Source organism: Siniperca chuatsi, linkage group LG17 (assembly GCF_020085105.1).
Source record: "Siniperca chuatsi isolate FFG_IHB_CAS linkage group LG17, ASM2008510v1, whole genome shotgun sequence".
Lineage (NCBI taxonomy): Eukaryota > Metazoa > Chordata > Actinopteri > Centrarchiformes > Sinipercidae > Siniperca > Siniperca chuatsi.
The window spans coordinates 10985089-11001866 of NC_058058.1; the positions used below are offsets into that span (position 1 = coordinate 10985089).

Below are 16778 nucleotides of genomic sequence, written 5' to 3' on the forward strand. Positions count from 1 at the left end.
TGGGGAGTTGTGAGACAGTGGCACCAGCTTTTGGTGCTACAGCTGTTTTTACTGTCATGGCTGTAAAGCTCCCCTGGTAAGGCAGAGACAAGAGAAGGAGAAATGAGAACAATGGCTTGTCATGCAACTTGCAGACGAGCAAAGTATCATGGTTTGAGAAAAGAGGAGGTGTGTGTGTATGTTGGAAAGGGGTCGTTGTAGCTCAGGGTGGAGGCTCTCCAGAAGGTGGAGATAAAGGCAGTAGAGGGATCACACCTGTGTAATTTAGTCTTCCAAAGGCAACCTTAATGGTAATGATAAACATAGCCCTCTCCTCGTTTTTCCATTATCTCTGTATTGTACCTTTGTCTCGTCTCTGGCCACCTCTGCCTTGATTCTGTTCAACTCCTGTCACATTAGTGTGTGTGAGTCATTATCTTTGCTATTGGCTCCTTCTGTGGAGATCTCTCCAGTGTAATCAAAAGGAGAAATGGGCTGGGTTTCCTGAAAGCTTTTAGCACCAAAATCATCTTAGTTCCAAGGGAAAAGTCTTTCATTTAGGATGATGCTGGGAAACTGGATTGTTGGTTCTTTCTTAGGGTAGATACTTGAAGCTTTACCTAAAATCATTTGTGAACAAGACTAAGAGTACAGCCATGCTAGCAGCGGTGTGAGGCTGTACTTTGGCACAGCGTTGCTGTGAGCTATAAATGCTAAAGCTAGCATGGCAACATACCCACAATAGTATTGTTAAACATAATAATGTTTATCTGGTATAATGTTTACCATGTTCCACATCTTACTTTAATGTAAGCATGCTAACATTTAGTACAACTGGGGCTGATTGGAATGTCATTAGTTTTGCAGGTATTTGGTCATAAACCAAAGTATCAAATCAAATCCATTTTTATTGTCACATACACAGTCATACACAGTACAAGCATAGTGAAATTCGTTCTCTAAATTTAACCCATCCTAAGTATTACGAGCAGTGGGCAGCCACTGTACAGCGCCCGGGGGCCAACTCCGGTTCTAAGCCAGTGCCTTGGTCAAGGACATTAACAGGAGAATTAACATACATGTTTTGGACAAGTTAACATTTTGACCTAGTGATGGTGCTGGATGAAAAGGGGATCACCGGAGTGATTATAATTAATTCTCAGGGGGACATGAATGTGAGTACCAAATTTCATGGCAATCCATCCAATTGTTGTGGAGACATTTCACTCCAAACCACATGGTGGCACTACAGGAAAAGTCAGATAATCACTAAAGTCATTAATTAGGATTAATCCTCTGGCAACCATGAATGTCTATAATTTTGTGCCAATCCATTCAATAGTTGCTGAGATATTTCGGTCTGGACCAAAGTGGCTGACTCACCGATCAACTGACAAAACAGACAGACCATGCCTAGAGCCATGCAAGCCATACCATGCCAGTATGACTAAAAATAATCACAAGAAAGCTGTTCTGGTTTTCCAAAAATATCTTTTTTTATTTCACATGAAATTTTCACATTTAGCATATTTATCAAACAGGTCTTTTATATAATCTATGTATATATATGTATACATATACATATTATACACTTCTCTTACTTACACATGTACAAAATTAGGTAACGAGAATTCAGATAAAAAAAAGACTGACTTCAATGGTCATACACTGTTGTGCTTTGTTGATCAAGCCAGCCTGTCAGGTGAAGATGTACTTGGCAACTCGGTTTGATGCTGTGTCTTGTCTGTTGTGAATTGGTGACTATAACATTTTCAAATCATCTAAAACTGTGATAGTTATTGTGAAAGTCTAAATAGCTGATTACTTTGTGTTTAAAAGTATATGCTTGTTTTCCAACTGAGCTTAAAAACACAGAAGAAAGCACCATGATACACAGGTCTGGGTCCTGTAGTAATAAAGATCTGATACCAGCTCTTTATGTCAGACAGTTTAACCAATACAGGGGCAAGATCCAACAAACAGAGAAGTCCAGCATCTCTGCGGTACACACAGCATCTCAGTGTTTGCTTTTGGCAGAAAAATTTTGTCTCATCACTCTTTAAAATCAGTCGCTACTCTTGCTTGCGCACATTTTCTTACTCTCACTTCAACTCACACATTTTCCCTTTCACACAAGTACTAACTCTACCAGGAGAGAGAGAGAAAAAGCTCTCCCCATTGCCAACAGTAAACATTTCTTTTCGTGAGCACATGGTATATACAGTAAAACTTCTCAGCTGCAAATGTTATAAATTATCTTCACAGAATGTACACATAACAGTTCAATGTAGTGTGTTTTCATGTGTTATGTCATGTGATCCGATGTCAGTGTGTGTGTGTGTATGTTTGTGTGTAACACTGTTGTGGAGTGTGTGTTGGTGTGTCTGTACTGTGCAGTATTAGTGCTACAGTATAAAAGCACATGGTCGAGTTTGCAAAGGAATGGTAGTCATGAGAACAGCCCCTGTGTCTGTTAATGCTACATTTAGAGAAAGTAATCACTTGGGACATCAATGCCACTCAATACCATTACAATAACAATACAACAAATAGTACACAATACTCAAGGGTGGAATAGTGTACAAGTTGGAGAGATGACTGATCTTTGGCTCAAAAGGTAAGAGATTACTTTTCCATTAAATGTGGATTTATTCCATTTAAGTGTATATCCATATAATTCAAACAGAGTTGGTGTCTTTGCTCTTGATTGTTCTTCGGCCACTTTAGGTACCTCTTCCACTTCTTTATATTTTCTTGTAGGGTTATCATCCAAAGAGGTTCATGTTTCTCTGGAGAGAGCCCTAAAAAATGCAAATCAAGGAGAGCTTGGTCTTTCCAAGACAAAATACTGTCACCTTTTGAAAAATTAGACAAAGCACACATACTTTGTCTCAAATGCTCAGAGTTACTCAGCACATGTAGTGCAAGCAAGTCCATCTGTACTTTACAAGCTTCAAAAGTCTCTCCCTGTGGCCAGCACTGGGCACGGAAAACTGTCTTTTTGAGTCAGTGGTTTCATCCCCACGGACTATCTTCATTGTAGTCCCTGAAAAAAAAAAAAGTCTGCCAACAGCAGTCCTTTCATGTACTCTCAGTGCAACAATAGCAGTAATGAAAATGGGACTAGCAATGAGAGGATTGAGAGGGAAGTAGCTGCCACTGCAGAGTTTATCTTTACGCTCTTCTGGACGTCTGGCAGTACACCTGGGTCATCTGCTTGAAGATGGGAGATAAAGAAGACACATTAGTACCGCATATTTACACCCCAACATAATCCTGAATGTACCTGGATTGTTTTAAGGTCAGGGATAATTAGAAAGGACACAGTGTTGGTCAACATACCTGCAGGCGGTCTGCTGGACGGGTTGTGAACCCCACCCCCAGCTCCAACTGCAGCCCCACCTGTGCCTCCTTTAGCCACTCTAGCCTCTTGAGAGCCTGAAAGAAAAGAAAAATACCATTAAAACAATTATTCTGCTTGGGTTTTGCAATAGCCTAACGCAACAATCAGTGGGGATTGTGCTGCTCTCCTTACAGCCAGGAGGGTGGTTAAACTCACCATCAGCAGCTACGACGTCCACCCTGAGCTTGAGGCACTCCTGTCCATGGTGGTGCAAAGGTTTGGCTGCCGGGAAGAGGGAAGCAACAACACAGGCGTTAACATCCTAACTAATGCACTTATCCTCTACTGGCCCCTTAATTCACCTTCATGCATGCACTCATACACACAAACACACACTTGGCAACAGACAGACACAGGGACAAAGCTTTAGGACGCCATCTGTGACCAGGCGATGTGTGTCTTGTCCTGCAGTTTATCTAATTACAGCCATGGTCAGGGTGACAACACTGCTTGCTCTTTGTAGTTACATTCTAGCAGGGTAAGTATTGCGTAAACTTGGCAAACTGAACCGACACCCCAGTTTATGTCCATGTTAAGCTTCATAGAGCTGGTCACCAGACTCCAGCATATCACGATTAGTAGAAAACACAGCAAAACTGTAGAACTTTTCCCTAGCCTCACTTCCTTATGAAGGTAGAGATTTTTAGCCATGCTTGCAGCGGGGCTCTAGGGATAGCAATGATGACTTGGTTGGTCTGTCTAACACCAAACAGAATCAACAACTCTTAGATGGATTGCCATGAAATTTTAAATAGATGTTCATGGTTCTCACATGATGAATCCTAAAGACTGTGGTGATCCCCCCTGACTTTTCCTCTAGGTCTAGGTCACCATGAGGTTGACCTTTGTGGTTCTGAGTAAAATTTCTCGACAAATATTGGATGGATTACCTAAATTAGCTGCTAGCATGGCTGTAGACTCTTAGTGAGAAATATTGGAAAATAAGACTAACTGGCAAATACAGTGACAAATCTGAGAGAAAGCTATAGTGACACTTACAGATATAATAGTAGCTTTCTCCTTGGCGGAACTCCTTTCCAAGAGTAAATGGCGTAAAACGCTGGAACTTTTCAGAGAACTTCTCAGGGGCGTGGGGAGCAAACGGATGGCCACACTCCCAGCGCATCTGGTCATACGACTGGGGCTTGCAGGATTCGTAGTCCTCGCGCTCCACCATGTACAGCACGTATCGCTCGGCATCCAGCAACGGCACCTCACCCTGAGGGTAATGGGGGCAGACGATGTCCAAGTAGTCATTGAGCTTCACCTCCACAGCATAGTCGTCCCATAGAAACCTGTGGGGAGGAGGCAGAGGAGGATGGTTATGCAAGTGGCAGGAGACTGATAACCGTGGTTATAGCATCGGAGCGGTAATAAATATAAACCTCAAAACCTCTGATTATATATTGATCGGCTACACGCCAGTGTACAACAGGGAAATCAGAGGAAAGACTGAGAGGCCTGGGAATGCGAGATAGAGAGCAGGAGAAAGAGAAAGTGTTTGTGAGTGAGGATATATGTGTGTGTTGGAGTGGAATGAAGAGGGAAAACGCAATAAGGGGAAGAGTGATCTGCAGAGAACATGTGCATAAATATGGATGAACGTGAGGCGAGTGTAGCTGCTGCTTGCTGCTGTGTTGCGAGTTAGCACTGAGTGCACATTGATCCCATGTCCCCCAGGAGTTGAATGATGTTTACAGAGAAACATTAGCAGTCAGTTAGACCGTCAAGACAGGTGATGAGTATCGACATCTGTGGAGCCACACACACTGTGGAGCCACACACACACTCACTCAGAATGCATGATGACAAATTCACCACAACAGAAGCAGAAACACACCTGAGTTTACTCAAAATAGGGACAAGGATAAAATAAAGGTCACATATGTTTTAACCCATCCATTAGGGTCAGAGAGACAGACAGGCACATACAACATCCCACTCCCTCTCATTACAAATGCAGAGAGACAGTCAGACTGTCTGCCTCCCCTCTATCCCTCCCTTCGCTCCTCCACCCTCTTTACGATGGTCTTTAAGTAAACTAAACTTCCTTACACTCCTCAAGGACCTGGGTCAAAGAGCACTCACAGAAAACATTTTAGCCTTCTTCATATGTCCCCGCAAACACAATTCAATTATAATAGAGAGTTTAGACTAGTTAAATAACAATTTAGCATACTCTGAGGCAGTTTAAATTGGCCTCATCTCAACTGTCTATGATTCCTTCCCCCTCTTGGCTTTTCTTTCAGAGATATTATGAGTTTATCTCCAGGGAATGGTCACTAAAGGTATTTCAGCTTTGTCCCCTTCCCCCTGACTTAGTGACTGCTCCAGGGGCAGCTCACAGCTAATGCGCTCTTCTCAGCCAAAGCCATCTATCACCGGCCTACAGCGTAGTCCGCCGCTAGCAACACACACAAGCTCACTCACACTTGCCAGTAATTCCCATCTATCAACAACCTAAAGCAGTAGCTACCTACACACACACACACACACACACACACACACACTCACACACACACACACACCTCCCCCGAGCTCAGTTTACCGTCTCCTACTGTTCTGGATCACCGGGGGTTCCCTGAGAATGGATGAAATTTGACAGACTTAAATATTTTCACAACACACAAGGAGAATGTGTGTCTAATATAGGGTTTTGTTGCTTTTGCAATGAATACATGGATGGTTCATCAGGCTTTCAGCAACCCAAAAAAGAGGCAGCCAGTCAGTGTGAGCTAGGTTACTCACTGCTATTTAATCAGATCTTCAGATCTCAAAAGAGTTATGAGTTCTCAAAAAGCCTACAGGGTGCTAACTGGACACCTTTAGCACAGAAAAAAACTCACCGCTGAAGGCATTTCTCTCCTCAAGTAAATTTTTCTTTGAGAATTCTGTTTTCTCATAAAATCCCCTAAATGTAACAACTAGCATTTGGGGAGTTTGTGTTTGTGTGACAAGATCCATATGTGTGACTAACGATCAAAGTGCACAGGCACAGACCTCTTGCGCTCGTTAGCTGGTGTTGTTGTTTGTGGCCAGGGGTCTCTCTGGTGCCCCCTGGTAAAGTACAGACCCTGTGCCTCCAAACACCGGGCCCTGACTCATGCTCCCCCTCTGGCTCCCTCCCCCCATCCCTTTACCCTTCTCCGCCTGACTGCATTCCCTCAATACTGATGACCAGATTAGCCGGCAACACCATTACAACAGCAACCCGGGCCGTTAGAAAACAAGCACCTTTTTAGTATACTGATGAAACTTCCATCTAACTGTGCTGATAATAATGTGCTTCAGCCAACTTTCGGAGAGCAATAATTATCATTTTGCCATGGTCCAGACAGCTTAGTGCTTATCTGTAGTTTTCCTGCCACGCTCTGTTTACCAGATTGGCGCACACAGTGTTTTTTCCCCCTGCCACTTTCAATTCCAGTCGAATCGATAACACTATTGAACAAACACTGTTGTCTGCTTTTGCCTGACAGAGTTATCACCCCCCCTGCAAACACTGAAAACACACACAAACAAACCCCCTACACCCAAATCCCTCCCTCACTCCGAGCACAGATTACAAACTGGTTGTGGTATGTTCTCAATGTGTTCAGCAAAAGGGGGTCGAAGGGGGGTGCAATTAAAACACAAAAAAAGGACATTAAAGTTGCCCTGGAGGGGGTAATTATGCCCTCCTGCTCCCCACTTCCCAGCCCCTTTAGGCTGAGAGTTTGGGGGGAAGACAGAGGGCATGAATAGGCGTGGGCCGGGGGGGTGGGGGTCAAAGAGCTTGAGTTGGAAGTGGCTTTTGAAGTTTCTCTCAGTAAGAGTATCTATGCGAGTGCTACAGTTGCTTTATCAATGCCACCATTTCATACAGTGTCTCTATTCACAATGTGCCTGCACTGATGGAACACGTCACTGTTCTCTCTACTAGCAGAGAGAACAGTGGCTGAATACGCACCCGGGGAGGCTGGCTAGCCCCTTTTATTAATGGCAAATAGTTTTAATTATCCTGCTGCCTTTTGTTCCCCTCTAACGCCTCGGCATTGAAACGTTCCACATCATCAACTTAATTAACTGATTGGAGTAATGCACTTCAAAGAGAGCTTAGGCCTCTGTGTGAAAAGGTTTAGCTAACAAAGTCAAATCACGCCACCTTCACTTTAACAGGCAAACTCTTTCTTTCTGTCTCCCCCACTGTGTGTCCCTTGTGATTATCCTCTTCCAGACTGTTTCCCTCTCTCTGTCAATAGGCTGTCTTGATTTATTCCCATTGTTTATCCCAGGATTCTCTCTTCTAATGACAGTGACGCTTGGAGCTTTAGCAGAAGTAACAGTGTGGAGGAGTTCTTGTACTCTACTTAAGGATGATTTGTGGAGCTATGGCAGATATGCAGCAAGGATTGTGTGCATGTGTGTCTGTCTCAGCATGAGACGTTTAAATGTGTGATTGTTTGTGTTGGAGTACGCTTGTGTGTGATGTGTCTACAGAGCTCTGAGGAATCTGGGAGTGTGTTTTACTCAGGATAAGGTGGATAATAAATGCCAATAATCAACAGCGATGATAACAGTGAGGGAATGTCAAGTGCTCAAGTGTGTGTCTAAGCGCACAATCTGGTGAAAAATAGACTACAGACTGTTCCCGGCCACTCTTCCTCCTCTACTAAGGAAGAATTCTTAATTTATTGGAGCCTCTTCAGGAGCAGGAGTCTAATCTCTCCTCTTTAATCTCTCTGGCCAGCGTTTTGCTTTCTTCTCCACCTTTACCCCATCCTTTCATCCATCCATCATCCTCTCATCTCTGCACTCTATCGCCCTGTGGAATGCTGGACCTCTGAGGCGAAGGGGCCGCAATGTGGATCAAAGGTCGGACAGTCGCCAAGTCAGCACCAGAGAATTTTATACACAAACAGTCAGCAAGAGGGTCCTTGAGCAATTTAAATTCTATACACTGGTGCTATGATGGGAATCGCTCTCTTTGAAGATTGAATCAGATCTATTTTAAAAAGGTCCATAAAGGCCATCATAGGACAAACTACACGTTTATGACCACTACATCTAAAAACAGGAGCTCTAGTCTACTTAACATGGGCCGTCTCTCAGAGGCCAGCAAAGTCACCCTAACCACATAAACATGATTACTTTCCTCCCGGGTTTTACACACACCATTAATATAACCCAAAAGGTGACTGGCCTACGTCACAGATGAGTGAACCGGAATGTGGGGACCACCTAATCAGCTCGTCCAAGCCTGGATTATTGGGTGGAGCAGAGGCTGAGCTCGGGTCCATTCATCAGCACCAGACCCTACTTAATACAGGGGCTTAGAGTGGACAGCGAGGCCCAGAGCAGGGGCTGAGGGCTGGGGACAAGAGTAAGGGGTGAGACAGGCAGGGCGGAGCTTTTTTCCCCCACCTCTATTGTTCTCACACAGAGAAGGGGTATTACTCCTTTACACTGGCGTTTTGGAGTTCAAAAAGAGACACACTGACTATGAATGCGTGTGCGTGTAAGTGTGTCCATGATTGCAGCGGGGGAAAGTGAGAGGTGTTAACAGAATAATGAAAGACACTGGACACAAGGGAGCTATTTCTTTTAAGATATATCTGAAAAAACCCCAAACATCTCACGCCTTCTGCTGGTACAAAACGCAGCCGCTCGGCTTTTAACAAGCACTAGAAGACATGACCATATCAGACCTGTTTTAGCTTCTCTTCATTGGTTACCAGTTTGTTTTAGAACAGATTTTAAGATTTTACTGATCACCTTTAAAGCACTTTATGGTTCAGCTCCTAGCTATATTGCTGAACTGCTGCTCCCCTGTGAGCCAGGGCGCAGCCTCGGATCCTCGGGCTGGGCTCTGCTGGCTGTACCCGAGTCTCGGCTCAAAACTAAAGGTGAGCAGGCTTTTGTAGTCAGGGCCCCTCGGCTCTGGAACTCCCTGCCCGAGGATCTGAGGTTTGTTGAATCAGTGACATCTTTTAAATCACTTCTCAAAACGTATCATATCTGTTTTATTATTAGTAATTATACTTATTGTTGGGATTTTTATGTTTTATTTTATTTCATTTCATTGTATGCCTGATTTTATTTGCCTCAGTCCTGAAATGTTTTAACCCTGATTCAGCCATGTAAAGCACTTTATTTATTATTATTATTATTATTATTATTATTATTATTATTATTATTATTATTATTATTATTATCATCATCATCATCATCATCATCATCATCATCATCATCATCATCATGAAGATGAAGAAGAAGATGAAGATGAAGAAGAAGGTCTGTGAAAGCTACGTGACTCCACAAGGGAGGTGGCATTAGAGAGAGGTGAAGCCTTTCTGAGGTGCATCATGAGCTTAGTTAAGCTGGACTGTTTCATGTTTTTCCTCAAACTCTTTGTTTCATCTGTATCTATTCATCCATCATTGTCAGCCGTCCCCTCCCACTCTGTCTGTCTTTCATCGCTCAATAAGCAAACTAGATCCTCATGTCAACTCTGTCCCTCCCCCATCCCAGACTTGCTGAACCAATCACAACCTGCCCTGGTGGTATTCCAAATATGCAACTTTTTGACCCACCGTTTGCAGAGCCAAGCACAATACGGCGTGGGTATGCTTGGGTCGTCATAGAAACAAATATGGTCCAACTCTTTTGGCTAACCCCTTTTAACATAATATTCCAGCCTTCATTCTTTGCACCGTGTGACTTTTTGTCATCCATCTCAATCAGCTTTCTCCCGTTTGTCATTCAACCTTTGTCTGTCTGGATCATTGGTCATTCTGCCAGCGTTCCTGGCTGATCTAGCTGAGATACTTTTGCCACCCAGCAAAGCGACAAAGCTTAAAGTCCAGCAGAGAAATAATTGGCTGATTCCACTGCAGTAAGGAGGCTTAGATGAATACGTATGCTCTTTCCAACTGTCTCACGCTGTCCCGAGCCATTTGTATCTTATAAAGGGACAGAACAGAAAGGTCACCACTGACATCACATTTCTTAGGAGGCAAATATCTGTACAAGAAAATCAGTTTTGCTGGATTGATTTCCACAAGGTAAAAGTTTCACATGTTTTTTTCCCTGCAAACACAGTCTGAGCTTGTGGCTTAATGAATTCCATGGGGAATTTACAATTTCTAAGTACAGGACACAGCTATTAAATGTATTTTTAAAATGTAGTAGTTGTAATAGTAGTAGTTCTTGCTTACAGACACCTAGTAGTGATAATACAACTGGCCTCTAGGGGGTGGCAGTATTTGCTGTGGGGACATGTTTACACACTAAACCCAGACATCCAACAAACAGGACAAAAACGGAAAGAAATAAACAAAAGTTACACAATGACTCTTATTTACACAACAAAACAAACAATGGTTCATTTTCAGAGATAATATCTGACTCTTGCTGGTTGATTCTTCCTCATCCAAACACATATACACTGTTGGTACACTGACTGTCACCAAGACTTGACAAACAAGTCTGGAGGACACATGCACACACTCTGTATCACTCCCTCACACACACCATGAGAAAGAAGGCTTATAATCCTACCATAATCATAAATCTGTGTACTGATGGGAGTTTTTCTTCTGCTATTATGTTAGTGTGGGATTGAACAGTTGTAACGTAGTGCAGAGAGGAGGATCCGAGTGGGAAGGAGCAGGGAAGTCTGCTGAGAAGATAAGATAAGAGGCACGAGGATGGGGGGGGGGGGCAGTGGCGGGGTTGACCAGGGCGACACTGATCAGAGGAGAATCCCAAACAGAGACAGAGAGATTTGACAGCTGGGAAGGTTGGGAGGCGGATCCCAAATCATCTTTAAGGCACGACAGAGCACATCCCTCATAAAAACAATTAATCACTATTAATCTACTTATTCTCAGACTTTAAAAGATATTCACTCCTCATACGAGCCTGGGAAATTCAATCAACTCTAGAGTCCATACTTTTACAGTCTTGCGTGTGTTAGTGTGTGAGAACTGTATTGTTTATTGTGCAGACAGGATACGCTGTTTTCCCGGGAAAAGACGTAGCCAGGAAGTGCAGCACTTCATAGGGAAACACACAGCAGACAGCGGGTAGACTTTGGTAATGCCGACAGCAGGCCTGCAGGAAGTTAAAACCTTTGGCCTGGTTCTCTATCTAGTGAAGTCAATAAAACAAGCCCTCCTGCCTCTGACACCGCAACAGCAAGTGGGAATATTGAACAGGAAGACAATCAGCTTTTGGAAAAGCTGTTGTCAGTATGGTCGCTGAGGTAAAGTCTTCTTACAGACAATTACAGATTGTAAAGATAGGAAGCATCAACACACTTCAATGATCATTGAGCCTATGAGAGGCGATTACTATCTGTTTGACAATCTCTCAGGGTATTTTCCCCAGATTGAATTTACCAGACAGATTACAAGGTCAGATTAAGGGTGGTGGGAGGGGACAGACAACGTGAGAGAAAGAGATGGGGGGGTGTTAGAGCGAAGGCTGAATTAGTACGTGAAGTGGGAAACCTGGATGTTTTTCGAGGAAAGTAGCTTCGGATCAGATTACATGTAAAATCGCAGAAATCCCTTATCTGTTGTGTCCACCTAATCACACCCGCCGATGTGACGACCCAATCTTATCTTTGATCTCTCAAACATGTGCGCACGCACAGCCATGAAAGGCAAACAGACACGTTAACCTACTCCTACACGTATACCTTTGTTTTTTCTTCATTTAAAAATCCTGTCCTTTCATGGTTTGAGTTCTCAGACTGGCTCTAGCACTTCCACTGCTTCAGTAAGACACTCAAGAGGGCATACATGGACAGACAAGTGAAAAGACCAGGAAGAGGGGAAGAAAAGAAACAGGTTTGCTGGGAAGACTAGAGTGGCTTTTCATAGGGAGGTAGAAGAAGGAAGCTTTAAGAAAAGCTGAGGGGGAAAAAAGCGTAAAGGAAAGGGCAAAGTGCCTTGTGACGGATCGCCATGGGTGCCAAGAACGATAAAAAAATTCCACACCTCTTAGCATGCTTCCCTCCTTCTCCGAGAGCCAGAATTGGAGTTGAGGAAATAATAGACTGAAAAGGGACAGCTTGTAAAGTTGAGATAAAAGGTGGTGAAGGAGCGAAGGGGACCGAAAAGACAGGAGTGGGACGAATGAGAGTTTCCCAGAGGCAGAGCCATGGCTGTGTGAAGAGGGGCTAGCCTGAGTGGCAGCGAGTATTCAGGGACCACCGCCGTGACAGAATGACTGACAGATTGATAGAGGCTGTGCCACTTCATCACATAGAGAACTCTGACCCCCAATCAGTCACACCAGTTACTATTCTCTTTCTGTGGCTCACCATTCCCCAATTTGTATGGGAAGCACCACAAAACACCCATATTGACTGGATAAATACCAACAAAAAAAAATCCTTCATGTGGGTGAAACATACCTTAAATAACTCCCTCATTTGAGCCAACACAGCACAAAAAGCAGATTCAATTAAATTAATTAAACCACTGCGCCAGCAATGGTAAGCTCAAAGAATCTGGAAGCGTATTTTGCGGTTTTACTAAAATCAAAGAGCTCATTAGGAAGACATAGCAAAACAAAGACTTCAGAGTTTGAGCAGATTAGCTAAAAAATGTGTGTTATCATAACAGAAAAGGTGATAATGATGATGATGTTAAAATAAACAGTGGATCAAACTGATGTGTGCGAGAGGGCCATGAAACAGTTAACAGACTCACAGAACTGGAGACCACAGAACCAAGTTGAAAAGGGAACCTGGCCAAGAAGAGGGGGAGGGAGGTGCTGGAGAGAGGGAGAGACAGGTACAAAGAAGCTGAGGAGGAGGAGGAGGAGGAGGAGTGGGTGGTGGAGGTGGTGGTCTACTCATGCTCTGTCAGCAAGGAAAAAAGGGAAAAGGGAGGAAGAAGCAGTGAATGAGCAGATTGTTGCCTCACATTGGAGTCCAGAGGGCTCCTGGGACGATGTTAACATCAATCACAACTGTGTGGCACATGTGTGTATGTGGGTGTGTGTGTATGACTGGGTTAATGTGTATGAGAGTGTTTGAGTCACTCGAATCTGGTGATCTTGTACATGCGGGTGCTTACACACATACACAGGCTTCTGCACAGTCACGCACACACACTGGCATGCTGGGATCCAAGCTGACTGGGCACACTGGTGAGCCTCTTTCTGGGAATCAACCTGTGCTGGTGATTAGGCTGTTGCTAATCAGACACAAAGGTTACAAATATACTAACAAGTAAAAGGTCGGAAAGTGCTGAAACACTGTCAGGAATAGATTTCTCTCATGCTGAAACCAAGTAGTTGTTAAAGTAAAGGCAGATACGACCTTGAAGTCAGCAGGCCACAAGGTGTGCTCACACACATGCACAAATTGTGCATGTATATGTATGAGTGTGTGTGTTGCTAAATCCCTCAACAAGCACACTGAGGAAAAAGGAATCAATCTGAATAACAGCAGCTTTCTGACCAGTGGGACTGAACAATAAACTGAAGCCAAAAAAAAGAAAGAAAAAAAACACATCTCATGAGGGAAAAGATGGACGTCAACACACTGTATCGAGTAACGGGGTCAAAGGGGAAAACAGATTGCTGGGAATGATGAAAAGCACCTAATGAAAACATCTCACAAACTCTGTTTTCTGCGAATACAGGATTAAGAGTAGCCAAAGGGAGTGATTTAGCCAAGTCATCCGAAAAGAAATAGCAAGTGCAGAAGGACGGATTACCAGTATATATACAGGAATGATCACTGTCGTTCCACAGCGGGGTCACATCAAAACACATTTCCATCTGGGACTTCTTTCTGATTCTCAGTGAAAGGCTTTGTCGCCATAATTACGGCCTTACTGAGAACAGTAAATGGTGTAGTTTTAACCACAAGGGAGATCAGGAGGGAAACTGTGCTTGAATGTAACCTTGTGGGAGAATATTTGTATATCTGGGTGTATGCAACCAAGATAAGACATGTGTTTGAACACCAAAAGAGAGTTTGAGCCCAACACTGATTGATTTAGATGGCGTCCGTTGGTGTGATCGAATGTCCCGGTTTATGATTGAGTGATTATCTGCCGGGAGTCTCTGTTTGTGCTTGCCTGTCCGAGTGTGCAAGAGGGTGTGTTTATGTGTGAGTGCATGTAGAAGTTCGTTTGTGGTGTGTAAACTTAACCCTCCCTGTACCCCAAGCCATTTCACCCCAGCCATCATCAACCATAATTCTAATTGACCCCCACTTATTCCGAATGGCCCCTAACCCCGACAATTTGAGCTCCAATTTCTCCTCCCTGAGCAATCCATCTCTCTCCCACAGCGTGACCTACTGGGCAGGCCTCAAGTTACCTCCTCTGTCTCTATCATACACTATTATTACTCGCCTTACCACCTGAAATATGAACACCGCTTTGTCTCCCTGACAGCCACCTAAACCCCATGTGATACCTCTTGATTTAGGAGATACAGCAACCTCCCACTCCACACAAAGGTTAGGACTCTCTGTCAGATGGGGAGGATATTGCAACAGATATTTCAACACGTTGTGCTTTGAGTCAGACCTGTAAAACCAACCCAGAAAATATAACCCTTGCCAAGGAAAATAGGATCTCAGCTCATGAATGAAGACACAACAGCAAAAGTAACAGAAAGAACTTCACTGACCTTCAACAGTGTAATTAAACTGAATACTACACTGCTAAATTATTGTTGCACTCCTGCAAATAAATCAACTCAGAAAAATGTAGAAAAGACACATATGTGTGCATAAAGAGTCCAAATTAGGAGATGTGTTTTCAGTAGTACTCATAGATCATACCTGCTCATGTCCTGAAATGAAAAACTGAGCTCCACAGAAACAGAACCTTATCCGTGTATTTCTCTGTCTATGAAACCAATACATTCATTCGCCACTTTAAAAGGGAGCTATCTTCCCTAAAAAGTATGAGCGGTTTAACTAGCTCACTGTCTCTTTACAAAGATAAACAGATGACATAAAGTGATGTAACTAATCCTGCAGCACAGGTAGACAGATTGTGAAACGCATTAAATCTGGTTAGACCACGTATTACAGGTAAACAGCGCCATAATAACAGGTTCGAGCCCAGAAGGGGGGGAAGAGAGAGACTCCCAACTCTCTTGCATTATCATGACAACAGCAGAGTCGCCTCCATCACAAATTCATCACAACAAGCTCGCTGAATATGCATGAGTTGCAACTATTCAAATGCATCTGAATATAGATCATAATGGTCTAATCTGAACTGATAATTGGGTTAACAGTTCATGTATATTTAAGGTGCCAAACAATCTTGTTTTTGCACTGGCAAATAAAGAAGTGAGTGCAAGGGTGAGTTCAAGAGCACTGAATTAACATCGGTTAAAACAGATATTTACTTTGGGTTCGTGCTGTTCCAGTAGACGCTGTGCCGCTCCGCTGAAGCAAACCAGGCGCAGACGCTCACAACGAAGCCCACAATCCAAACCAAATCCATGGTGGAGAGGAGCGGACGCGTGCAGAGACGAAACACAACTCAGGTAGGCTGTGCAAAAAAAAAAAAAGACACACTTTACCGAGAATAGCTCGTCCGCGCACCTGGAAACTGCACGTTTTAAAAAAAAACACTTTACGCATGCAGTGGCTCTAAAAGAAAAAATCGAGTAGATTAGTTCAGGAATAAAAACCCGCAGAGAGATCAGGTTAACTCGACAAATCCGTAGTGAATGAAAGCTTAAGCTGCGTGGTGGCTGGTTTTGTGAAACGCCCACAGCCGCGAGCCCCGCCTTCTGTCCCAGAAGAGACCAATCAGAGGGCTGTCCGAGAGACGCGAGGTCCGCAGGTTTCTCTGTACGTACTGTATTAAACAGTATACCACATTATTACAACTCCAGCATGTACAGTATGTCTGGGTAAGTCTACAACATATACAAATATTTTCTATGTCAGAATTTAGCATTTTCATATCCACAGGCACTTGTTGAATGTGTGTTTACAGTAACCTTATCACACTTCATGGAATTTCTTTTTAGCAATAAAATGTTACTTTTAGCAGATTTTATAGTATAGGCCTACTTACAATTCTATAGTACCGTATATATTTTTAAAACCATTTCCTATAATAGCTCTAGAAAGTTAAGCAGATCAAACTTTGAGAACAGCTACAGTTATAAACCATACTAGAGGTAATTCCCATTATTATTTTGGAGGTAGGTTATGAACAAGTGTTGTAAAACAGGAAATAACTCACCATATATTCATATGTTTTTAATGTTAACTGCTTGCATATTTAACATTTCATTCATTCATTACACTTGTAACACATAAATTCCATCTGCATTGAACTACAGGAGAAACAAAAACATGCACACCTAACAATATAGGTCTACTGCAATCTAATACAAAAACAAAATACAGCCTAAA

At 43.2% G+C, this 16778-nt stretch overlaps 1 protein-coding gene across 2 annotated transcripts; it reads right to left on the bottom strand.

Moving 5' to 3' along the window:
• Positions 1-869: 869 nt before the first annotated feature.
• On the bottom strand, positions 870-16089 carry efna1a (ephrin-A1a). 2 transcript variants are annotated; one of them, XM_044172601.1, is made up of 5 exons: positions 15755-16089; positions 4382-4677; positions 3539-3604; positions 3322-3417; positions 870-3192 (listed from the first exon to the last, which is right to left on the bottom strand). In XM_044172601.1, exons 1-5 carry the CDS (start codon positions 15850-15852, stop codon positions 3071-3073), a joined length of 678 nt encoding a protein of 225 aa, XP_044028536.1. In that variant the 5' UTR covers positions 15853-16089; the 3' UTR covers positions 870-3070. The 2 variants fall into 2 exon arrangements, with proteins under 2 accessions (XP_044028536.1, XP_044028535.1); XM_044172600.1 differs by having other exon boundaries at positions 870-3195.
• Positions 16090-16778: the final 689 nt, after the last annotated feature.

Bases quoted from the DNA above. Each gene is read 5' to 3' on its own strand.
- efna1a (XM_044172600.1), bottom strand. From the start codon at position 15,852: ATGGATTTGGTTTGGATTGTGGGCTTCGTTGTGAGCGTCTGCGCCTGG. The intron at 4,678-15,754 runs GTAAATATCTGT...TCCTCCCCACAG, and splicing joins TGGAACAGCACGAACCCAAA to GTTTCTATGGGACGACTATG. The intron at 3,196-3,321 runs GTATGTTGACCA...CCCATCTTCAAG, and splicing joins GTCCAGCAGACCGCCTGCAG to CAGATGACCCAGGTGTACTG.